This window comes from Pygoscelis adeliae, unplaced genomic scaffold (assembly GCF_000699105.1).
Source record: "Pygoscelis adeliae isolate BGI_AS28 unplaced genomic scaffold, ASM69910v1 Scaffold297, whole genome shotgun sequence".
In the NCBI taxonomy this organism is placed as follows: domain Eukaryota; kingdom Metazoa; phylum Chordata; class Aves; order Sphenisciformes; family Spheniscidae; genus Pygoscelis; species Pygoscelis adeliae.
Window position 1 is genome coordinate 464,789 of NW_008825211.1, and position 11,493 is coordinate 476,281.

Sequence of the window (11,493 nt, forward strand, 5' to 3'; positions counted from 1 at the left end):
AATGCCGTCCTACCTCTAAGGAAGCTTGAAGGGCTTTTTATTCCTGCTCTGTAACAAAGGTCATTTATTCCCTTTATGCTGTTCAGCCAGTTCAGGAAAATGTTGGCAGTAATCGAGCACGTAGAAGCCAGATTTTGCTGTCTTAGGCTGCCTTCCAGAACATGGAAATGTACCTTCCTTGGTGGACCTTGAGCGACTGTTCGGTTGTACAGGGTTTACTAGAGCATCAGTATTTGTGGATGTAATTCCATAAAGGCTTTTGCAGCATAAGGCATCTCCTGCAGTAACATCCTTCTCAGAAACAATCTATTCCAAACTAGAGCTTTCTGTCTAATTTTAGGCAAGGAAAAAATGTCAAAGACAAAAAACTGAGAAGGGAAGAAAAGCTTTTCAGCTGTTTTGGAGTTAAAGTCTGGGAAAATATTTTCTCCATTTTAAAAGGGATTTTTTTTTTTTTAAATCTAAATCACTGAAACGTCTCCAGTGGCTAGTCATTTATGGAAATTGCCTGCTTTTTAAGTGAGAAACGTTACTGTGAAAGCGATGACTGCTGCAGCTGAGCGGATAATGATTTCCACTGCAACCCCTCTCGTGAGAGTCGCCCGTAACTTGCTAAGACGTGCGCGTTGCCACTCGTAGCTCCTGCCTCTGTCCTCCCTGCCTCTGCCTGGACCTGCGCGCCGCCCTGCCGAAACACGGTGGACTCTGCCCCGCTGCTGGTGTCTCTGTCAATAGATGTAATCGCTGTCCCGGGGCCTTGATCTCTGCGATGGTCGTTTTCCTTTGAGATGGGTCCAACCTCTCGCTGATCAGTTTACCTGCTGGGGAGAAGGAACAGGGGGTTTTTTCATCATTGAAGAATTTTCTTTGGGTTTTCTCTTGGAGATCTCAACAACCGTAGAGATGGCTGGGAAGGTGATGTTTAGTTAGAAGAATAGCCTTGTCCGCTGAGTGATGCTAAGTAGGGAAATACTGCTTGGATGATATTTAAGGTAAATAACTCGTCTGGGAAATGCATATATGTGAGGAGGCAATTAAAAGTGTAGAAGGGTCTTCTCTCCTGCTTCTTTATGCGTGGAATTAGCAGTGACACTGATGGGCAGTGTCACCGCAGGTTATTTAGGATAACTTTGGCTGACTGTGACCTTCCGTTAAGTGACGTTAAGAAACACAAACTCTTCTCTGGTCCAGGTGACTTTCGCTGGGGAGGCAAGCATGCTTTGTGCATGAAGTCTTGTGACTCGTGGCATTTTTAGCAGCGGTGAGACACTTCGTTGAGAAGCAGTTGGTTTAGGCAGCAGTGTAAGCCTTAAGTGCACATGTAAAAGTGCATGTAAATTTTTTTACATGAAAAATTCATGTAAAAGTCAATTAACTTAAACGTGCATCACTGTATTTGGCAGTTTGTTTTTTTTCTCACTGTAACCTTTAGGATGAGTATGCTCAGGGTATCTCTGGCTTAAAGAAGAAATAAAGCTTTTTATATAGGTATTAACTCTAAACCTTGCTAGGGTTTTATAAATCTCTCTGTAATAGTGAGTGGGAGACTTTCCATGATGGTATTGGAGCTAACTCATCATTGATCCTGCCAGACTTGTCGCTTGATGCCTTCAATCCAGCTGCAAGGCCAGAATTTCCCGGGTGTCCAGAGGAGCAGGAACCGCCCGAGTTCATGGGGACAGGATCTTAGCTCTGCAGTTCTTCCACGTGCCTCCGGACTGATGCATATCCAGATCGTCTGGAAGGATTAAACCATCTTTTTTCCCATGGTCCATCAAAAAATTTATAGGAGCATTGCACCCGCGCAGGACAAAGTGGGTGCTTTGTCACCGTTTGCTAATCCTGATCACTCTGTCACCGACTTCAAATACGATTTCTATAAAGTCCAATTAAGCACATTTGAAGCAGAGTCAGACTGCAGCTGAAGAGGTTTTCGCATCTACCGCTTGACTTCAGCAGAAAGATACCACGTGCGGTCCAGTGCCAACACTTCTCACTTCCCCACCAGTCGAAAGGAAATACTTCAACATGTTTCTGGCGTTTTGGGCATGTTTTTGTCTCGCTCCTGTTCAGCCTGCTGGCTTCCCCTTTTTGCTCACTGGCAGATTGGATACAGGTTTCTTTCCCCTCCCGACTTAAACTCGCTTTTTAGGAACCTCGTCTGAAAGAGCTGGTGTGTGGGGGAGATTCTCTGAATCATCATCTAAGAGAAAAGGGCGATGTAATTTTGCTGACAAAATGGCAACTGATGATGCAGTTGTGCTTTTTCCTTATTCCAGGCAACATTGTGACTGTTGCCACTTGGTGAGAGTTTCTTGGTGTCTCTGAACTTCTGAATTAGGCAGGAGGAGGTGAGAACTCAGGTTTGGGAATCGAACCTTGTGTATAACTGGGCTTCCCACTGTGTCTCGAGGCAAGAGATTTCAGCTCAGCTTCCCTGCCCGTGAAACGGGGATAACCCGTGCTGGCTTTCCTCCTGAGGAAGGGAGAGGAGCGTTCAAAAGCTTTTACGTCTCCCAGATGTGAGTTGTTTTATAAATCCTAGCTCTTGACGTGCTTCCCAGCCTTTTGCAGTGGAAAACAAAGTAGTTACCGTAATTATGTACTGAAGAATTCTTATTTGAAGTGGATCATCTCGTAGTGTAATTTTCTCAACTGACTTTCGGAATGAGATGAAACGTTTGCTGTTTGTGCAGGATCGCGAGATGGTTTTTTTCCTCTTTTGCACAGCGCACTTGGTGCTCTTGTATTTTATATTTTTCCAAAGGAGGATACCGTTTCTGTGTACTAAAAACCTAACTCATCCTGTTAAACTGTCTTTCTGTCATGAGCAGTCTATTGCTTGTAATCACACGCAATCGGGAGGGAAACTCCTACCTGAGGCATGTGCTGACATGCAGCTTTCCAGCGGCATGGGTAGACGGAGCAGGCTCGGGGAGCGAGCAAGCAAACCCGGACAGTTTATTGAGCGAAGAGAAGATGTCAAACGTGAGTTTACCAAACTTTTGGAAATGAATGTTAGTATCAAGAATGGCGTTCCTGAAATTCTCATTTCTCGAGCAATTCTTGAGCAAAAAGTTAGCGATTGCTTGTGGAGTATTTTTTCCTGCAGTTTCAAACGGGCGATCCGAAAGTGCTACAGACAGGTTGAAATGCTGTTTCTGATAACCACCCTGCTAACAGCAGCTGACGGTCCTGCACCCAGTATTTCGAAGATGCTACGCAGGTAATGTAAGATACTTCTCCCAGGGTAGATGTTTCACACCAGCTCGTTTCAGTTTCTAGTCCTCAGCACAGGACTGCCACGTTTGTAAGTAAATTCTCTGGGAGATAATTTACATTAGGCTACTTCAAATGATTTGTTTCATCAGTACAAATTTTATCGTTAGAGTTTGCTTTTGTTTGCAGCCTGAATTCTGGACCTAAATTCCTTTTTGTATCCCGTTAATTAGGATTAGGATCCTGGTGTTGGTTTTTTCACTGTTCGCTGTCAGCAGAGGTTGTGCTTGCACCCATTAACTGTGCCATGGGTTGGCCTAAAATCCTTAAATATTCCTGTGTGTTGTTACATATGCTTGTGGCTTTAGATTTGGGAGTTGAGTGTAATTTTATAAGTTAGACAAAAAAGTGAAGATTTCCCTATAGCTTTCTTCCATGTGAGAAATACAGAAGGGACACAAGTGTCGGGCAGTATTTCAGCTGGCCAGAAAGAGTCATCTTTATGATAAATCTTGATGTGAACTTGTTTTTCAGATACTTAAAAAAAGGCTCCTTAAAGTGCAGAAACACTGTTCATGAAACGCACAGCAGACTATTCATCATGTCTGCATCATGTGGCCATCATCTATATTAGTCAGACACTGTGTTGTAGTTATTGCTTGAGATTATTAATAGATCAGGAATTTAAAGATACATCTTAAAACAACTCTCAACGAGAAGTCAAACCAGTCTTTGAAAACATTTGCTGAACACTCACAATCAGCCAAACGGGGGGGGGTTTCCTGGTTTCTACCTTCTCTCTTCCTACCTCTTTCTTCCTCGTCTCTGGGGGTTTGGATTCAGGAGGGTTGGGGTCCTTCCCAGTCTGAAAACCATGACGTGCTTTTCGTGTAATGCATCGTGAACTCTGTTTTCTTTGCCATCCGCGTGTCCATGCTTCCCCCCGCCCCCCGTGGCAGGGAAGAAAAATACTGAATATTTTGGGAAGAATGAGGCGTTGTTGGCAGCGTCGCCCGCTGCCTTTACGTGCAGTGCTGTAGGGTCAGTGCTCGAGCTGCCGTGGATGCCTCGAGCTTTACTGGATGGCACCAGGTCCCGCAGCGCTGCTCTCCCGGGAGGCAAGGGGGAAACGGCGGCGGTGTCAGAGGACAGGAGGGAATGTAACAGGGCAGCTTCTTCAGCATCCGAGGTGCCTGCACTCAAATGGGAGGAATAAACAGAAGTATTTGATTTCCTGGTGCTTAGCCATAGCTGTGATTCATCAGTGTGGTGGAGACCTGTCAGTTAAAGGTCAGGCTTGTTGTCCCAGACGAGGATAACTTCTGCACAGAGGTTGGGTGGAGGAAGAAGGAAGAACCTGGTATATGAAATATATATAATGGCCTCAAGTTGTGCCAGGGGAGGTTTAGGTTGGACGTGAGGAAAAATGTCTTTACTGAAAGAGTGGTTAAACCTTGGAACAGGCTGCCCAGGGAAGTGGTGGAGTCCCCATCCCTGGAGGTATTTAAAAGACGTGTAGATGAGGCGCTGAGGGACATGGTTTAGTGGGCATGGGGGTGTTGGGTTGACGGTTGGACTCGATGATCTTGGAGGTCTCTTCCAACCTTAATGATTCTGTGATTCTATATATACATAGATATGTAGACTATTCATGGCCTATGTGTAAGCCTGAAGTTGAGGAAGAGGTTGGAGAGAAGCTGGGTGAATGGCTGGGTAATGAGTGAGAAGGGAGCTGGGTGATGTTATCCTGGGCAGGGATGACCGGGTGGGGCTTTGTGAAGTACGTACTGCAGAGCCTGTTCATCAGGAGAAGGTGGTGGAAAGGAGGAGAAAAGGGGTTTTGTTGGTTTTGAGTAGCAAGTCTGCAGAAAAGAGGTCCTGGCAGAAATGGGGGGTTTGATTCCTTAGGTAAGGGGGAGCAAAATAATGCAGCAGCAGGACGGGCAGCCCATTGGAGTCGTGGACCGTGCTGGGGTTAATCCTTTGGTTCAGGAAGAAAGAAGTCTCTGCAGGGAGAGCCTGGCCGGGAGGAGCTTGTGGACACTGAAGATCGGCCTTGGTTGGTTAAAAGGGATCACTAAGCGATGGATTGTGCTTTTCGGAGGGAGGGAAGGAAGGAAAGTGTTGCACTTCTCTGAAATCCACTTCTCTTATTACCCACTTGCCTTATTACTGGGCTTCCACAAGCTCAAGAATGGGTAGGGGATCTTCTGGGAAGATAAGGGAGTGTATGGGGGCTGGCAGTTAATGGAAGAGGCACAGTTTGGAAGGCACAGCAAAAAAGGCTTCGGTGCAGAAAAAGGATGGGAAGTGCAGCAAGACGTAGCTTGGGGCTGCCCTGGCAGTTCCGTAGGATTTCTTGTGCAGCCTTCAGGTCCGTGAAACGCAGTAGTGCAGCACGGGGATAAAATAACGTCGCATCGTAGCCTTTTGGAATTGCCAGGGTGGTGAAAAGTAGCAAGAAAACATCTAAGAATGCACTGGAATCAGAGAAAAACAAAAGGAAATACAGGGGAAGTATTCCTCATAGGAGGTGATACCAACAAGGCTGAAAGTGCTCGGTGCCTTCTTTGGATCAGACTTCTTAGATTGCAGCAATATATTAAAAAAGCAAGGGGATTTCAGTAAGGGGTTAACTACGCGGGGCAGAGGAGGAAGCCAGGAGGTAAAAGCAAGTCTGTCCAGCCTGGTGCGCCGGCAGCGGCTGTTCGATGTGCAGCAGGCAGGATCCTGTGGGTCCTTGCGTCCTAGATCCTGGCATTCACTTGCTCTTCTCATCCGCATTTGCGCTTCAGCTGATAAACTGAATTCACGCCTTGGGCCTCCAGTTGGCCATCGGAGGGTTGGGTAATCTCTCTGGATCTTCTCCGTCCCAACGCGTCAACGGAACAGTAGGATTTCATATAGCGTGTAGGTTTCAACGTGGGAATTGCTGTATCTAACCGATTTTAATTTAGGTGATGCTGTCTGTATGTCTGCCCAATTGTGTGTACTGTGTTGAAGTCCGTTGGAAGACTAAAATTGAAATGTCGTAGCTTGCATGAAACTACCGTTTTGCACACTTTTATTTGTAGTATGATTATCTACAAAGAGACAAAAGCTTTCGTCTCTCTATTTTAGGAGGTGGTGTGGCAGAGAACTCTTTGCCAAACCCTGGACCTAACAGTGCCTTTGCTGTTTTGCAAGGAAGAAAATATCCACGGTGTTTGTATAGAGTGCACCTGAAAGCACTGTAGAAACAAACCGATCTTCCCATTATTGCTAGTGAGGGAGGCAGTGGCTCTGCTCTAGAGTAGAGAAATGAAGACGAAATTAAATTATGTGGCCAGACTCTTGGAATATCACTTGTTGGCAACCAGGTGTAGGACTTCAGACATTTCAAATACGCTGTTTCTTTTGTCATTATTTCCAGCTGAGAGAAGGAAAACTACAAGAAGAAAAAGCTTCTGAGGATCTGATTCACAAGTTCATTCTAGATGACATGGACGTAGGAAAAAGAAAAATGGAAGAACAGCAGAAAAAAGACGAATCTTTAGTGCTTAAAGTGAACCAAGAGTGTGTAAGTAAGCTTGTGCTTCTCTTTCCCATCCACATCATAGGCACTGGCTGGTAGGTGAAATGCTGCTCAGACTCAGTCCTGGAACAAGGACTAGTTTTTTTAAGACCTTGACTAGCTGAGTATCTCCTGTTCCTGCCCGTTGAAACTGGGAGCTCATCCTTTGACATAGGGAGCTTTCCACCTCGAATACTGTGTTCAGTTTTGGGCCCCTCACTCCAAGAAGGACGTCGAGGGGCTGGAGCGTGTCCAGAGAAGGGCAACGAGGCTGGTGAGGGGTCTGGAGAACAAGTCTGCTGAGGAGCGGCTGAGGGAGCTGGGGTTGTTTAGCCTGGAGAAAAGGAGGCTGAGGGGAGACCTCATGGCTCTCTACAACCACCTGAAAGGAGGCTGTAGCGAGGGGGGGGTCGGTCTCTTCTCCCAAGTAACTGGTGAAAGGACGAGAGGAAATGGCCTCAAGTTGTGCCAGGGGAGGTTTAGATTGGATGTGAGGAAAAATGTCTTTACTGAAAGAGTGGTTAAACATTGGAACAGGCTGCCCAGGGAAGTGGTGGAGTCCCCATCCCTGGAGGTATTTAAAAGACGTGTAGATGAGGCGCTGAGGGACATGGTTTAGTGGGCATGGTGTTGTTGGGTTGACGGTTGGACTCGATGATCTTAGAGGTCTTTTCCAACCTTAATGATTCTGTGATTCCAGGGTTAGTTGATTGACTTCGTTACAGCCCTTGAAGGCTATGAGCTAACAGATCATAAAGATCCACGTTAATGGAAACTGTCTTCTAGGTTTGTTACGACTACAGATGTTCTTCTAGAGGTTTCTGTCCCCCCTTTTGCCCACTTTACTCATGACTGAAGGTGCAGCTCTTCCAAACCTATCAGTTAAATCTGTAGAGGTAACCGCTCTGCTCTGGGTATCCTTGAGCTTCAGGCATATATGCATTTCCATGAACATACCTCCGTGAATCTTCTACAGTGTAGGTGACCGATACTGTAGTCCAACAGATTCTTCATGCTGAGTTTTGCCTGTTTCTCATTTCAGTTGTGAGGCTCCGCAGGAAATGCTCTTAAGGTTTAAAGACTGACAGGCTGATACGTGGGTACTGAATAACGCCCCGTAGTACCCTTCTTGTAGGACTTTCTCACGTTTCCTTGATCAATAAATTAACTCTCCTCAATGACTGACAGCTATACATAGGAGCTGTGTGCTTATTTTTGTATTATTTATGCTTTTGGGGCCAGCCTTTGAGCTGTCACAGCTCCAGAGAAGAGAGCCGCACGAGCATGTGTGTCTGCCGGCAGGTTGCATTCTCAGTTTACGTCCTCCAGGTGTAATCGGAACGGGGGCTTTTGGAATCTTTAATATCTTTGCAAGGAAGAGCTTTTTTTTCCAAGGGATTCTTTTTGTTGTGCATGTCAGCTAACTCTTCCTTGATTGACTTCAGTTTCCTGAACGTCTCTCGGATTCAGAGAACGAAGAACCATTCCAGGGGAAGCAAACACATCGGTCGGCTTTTGTCTCCAAGACCAGTGCCTACTCCTTTGCTTTCCTTTCAGGGTAAGATGCTGAGACTTGCTTCAAGCTGACTAATGTTCATTAGAGATGTAAATCTCACGTTCTTTTGACCGTTGTTCTAAACGTACCTGAGATGCTTTAAATTTAATTAAAATGGTTGTTCCAATCCAAAATAAGTAATAATTTTTCTGGAGTTTTAGAACAGACTACTTGATAGGATATAGCGTCTGTCTGATTACCTCCTACCTGTTACAAAACCCTGGGGGTTAACGAAGTTAGTGTTGATCCCACGAAGCAGAAGAATCATCGCCTGTAGATTTAAATGACAGAAATCATTAAAGTACACGATTCTGCATGATGAACTCAAGAGTGCTGGATCCTCCTCCAGTACAGATATTGAGAGATAGCGTCGGCCCCAAACAGCTTATCCGTGAAAGCTGCTGCGTGGTGCAGTGGAAGCGGCTGAGTAACAAGTGTGTTTTCACATGAGAAGCACAGGGGTTTCCACCGCGTCGTCGTTAGCTCTGACCTCAATTAGTTATAAGCCGTAGGTGGAGGTGTCAGTGCGTTTCGTGCGGAGGCCTTGAACGCAGACCAGGGCTCTGCAGCAGATCCAAGATTCCTGGATCCCTTTATCCCGAGGGCGTAGGAGGCATCTCTCACAGCCGGGCGCTGCCAAGGCTGATGCCTCCCCCACAGGTAGCTGCTGCCAGGGCTGTTGGGCTGGTTGTTCCTAAGGTCATGAACAATCTCCTCTTTTCACGCATCTGCTTTTCAGGAACCTAACCGCCAAAGTGGAAAGGAGTCGGAGCTGCAACGACACCATTCAGGAGAGATCAAAGAGCAGGCAGAGATCAGCCCCGGCCAACAAAACAAAGGTACCGGCTGCGTCTGGAAACATGGGGTTTCTGTGTGTAAATATTCTTATCTGAGGTTACACAGCGCCGGTAATCTGGAGATATAAAATAACTGCGTTTGCGGCGCTGCTGGTGCTGTGTTATCGCCATGGGGCCAATCACTTCCTTGCAGCTCACAATAAAACGCTGCTAGGTTAGAAATTACTAAGCAGAAAAGTAGACAGCTTACCGAGTTGTTTGTTAGCGCTGGAGGATAATTGGAAGTTGGAAGGCTACTCATCGTGCTTTTGTCTTGTAATTAATTTTCTTTTCAAGGCTGAATCCCCAGCCGATTAAAGAAAAATCTTCTGGAAGTTTAGAAAAAAATCCTCTCTTCCTCCCCCTTTCTCTCCTGTTCTTTCCAAAGCTGTTTAAACAGAGCAAAACTCATTGCTCTCCTGATGTTCGGATGCTTTCTTCTGCACTTCCACGCTACGGGAAGAGCTGGCCTGCTCTTGCTTCCCCTCGCATCCAGCAGGCCAAGTGAATTCACCGTATCCGTTACCCTGTGCAACAGGCCCGACTTTTCAGGGCACCGCAGTGCTTCGAAACGAGCGGTGAGCACGAAGCACCGCTGAAAATCTGAGCCGGAGGTTCCTCAGGCTCTTCCAGCTGTAATCGCTGGGTACCTTCCGCTCACTGGAGATGACCTTGGCGAACGCCTTTCCTTGCGCCGTGCCTGGCAGCACCGCTGGCCCCGCTGTTTGGCCCTGCCAGCAGATGCAAATTTTGCACGCTCGCTCTCGTACTAATCTCCGTCTCTGAGGCCGTGCTCTGCCTCCTTTCCGATGTGCCTCTCTGGCCCGCGGGATCCTGGTGGCTGGCGGCAGCAGCTTAAATCATGAGAGCTGTCAGTTCTCAGCCTGGAACAGCTTCAACACTGCTCCGCCGGGGCCGCTTGCTAGGACGTGCCACCTCCTCGTGCCGACACCCCTCCGTCCTGGGCTCAGTTTCATCCCAGATGGAGAAGGGAACGGTTCAATTCCAGAGATCCCATAGGGAACAGAAGCCTCTGCAGTCCTGTGGAAGGTCAGTTTGGTTGGGGTATGTTACTCGGGAAATGGTAAAATCCCCCCTGGGCACACTAAGTTGACCGGTGATCCCTGAATTACGCGGCTCCGAGGTGGTGAGCACGGACCACGGTCCAGTTCCCGTCTAAGCTGATGGGAGCTGGACTGAGCTCAAAGCGAGGGCCTGTAACTGACCTTCCCTCCCAGGACTTTTTTAAATAGGTGGCTTCTGGACCTGGCCAATTAAGAGTTGCACTACGAGGGTGTTCCATAAACTTATTTTGACCTCAAAATAAGCCAGTAGAAACAACTTTCTTTCGGGCTAAGCAGGGAAAGGCTATCGCTGTTCAAACTAGCTGCTGGATAAAATCATTTCACCTTAGAGAAGAATAATACCATTTGCAGTTGCGTACGTGCGGCTTTGATTTCTGATTTATTTGTGGTTGGATTCTCTCACATTCCAAATGTAGCAGCGTTAAGGGGTGGGTTTGGAGATGACGAGCTGACAAGAAATGCTGCTCTGGAGCTCTGCTGGAGGCTGTCTCAGGCAGTGTCCAGTTGTGGTGGCCGCGGTGTGGCCTGGGACCACTCATCGAGGTTGTTCCACCAATCTGCCTCGGGCACATACACACCTTTTCTCATGACGTTTTGCAGCGCAGTGTGTTAAACCTGGGCCAAGTATTTATTCTTTCTCTCCTACGGCTTGGTAGGGAGCAAAAAACCCTTTGGAGGTGATTTCCCTCGAAGAGCGCGGCTTCCTTCAGCCAGGGTGGTGCAGTGCCTCTCGGTTTCTCCTTGTCTTGCCTTGCTTCAAGCTTTTTGCCATCGGAGTGGTTGCCACTTGCCCTGTCCCAGCAGCAAGAACAGCTCTTACAGTGAAATAAATTTGAGACCCAGATCGTGCTGGACCCCAGTGTCCCCTGCTTATGTTATAGATCAGCCATGAAACGTGCCGTGACCGGCAGAGGCTGCCACGGCTGTTCCAGAGAGCTCTCCAGCTGGTCCGCTGCAGGAGCTGAGCGTGGTAGCCTCACGTTCTCCTGTTCTCCTCTCGCATGCTTGTCCGTATTCTTCTCAGTTGACAATCTTTTTGAGCTGTGGTGCCTTGCCTTGCAGGTGCCATCCGTCACCAGCACGTCGACGCCGCTGGTTGGAGTTTTGTCCTCCACCCAAAACAACCGCTGCCTCTCCGCCCCAGACCTGACAGCAGAGAAGCGCCTGGTTCTCAACCCCGTTTCGTCCCTCTCGGCCCTGCACAAGCCAGAGAGATCCATCACCCCCGAGAGCAATACCAGACTC

At 47.5% G+C, this 11,493-nt stretch overlaps 1 protein-coding gene across 1 annotated transcript in view; it reads left to right on the forward strand.

The window, feature by feature from the left end:
* The window catches only part of RNF169 (ring finger protein 169), a 12,705-nt gene that overhangs the window by 125 nt on the left and 1,087 nt on the right, over positions 1-11,493 (forward strand). Inside the window, exons 2-5 of the mRNA XM_009329021.1 lie at positions 6,632-6,778; positions 8,218-8,330; positions 9,067-9,166; positions 11,311-11,492. Coding sequence (XP_009327296.1) covers positions 6,701-6,778; positions 8,218-8,330; positions 9,067-9,166; positions 11,311-11,492 — 473 coding nt within the window. The 5' untranslated portion in view covers positions 6,632-6,700. The remainder of the gene's footprint in view (positions 1-6,631; positions 6,779-8,217; positions 8,331-9,066; positions 9,167-11,310; position 11,493) is intronic.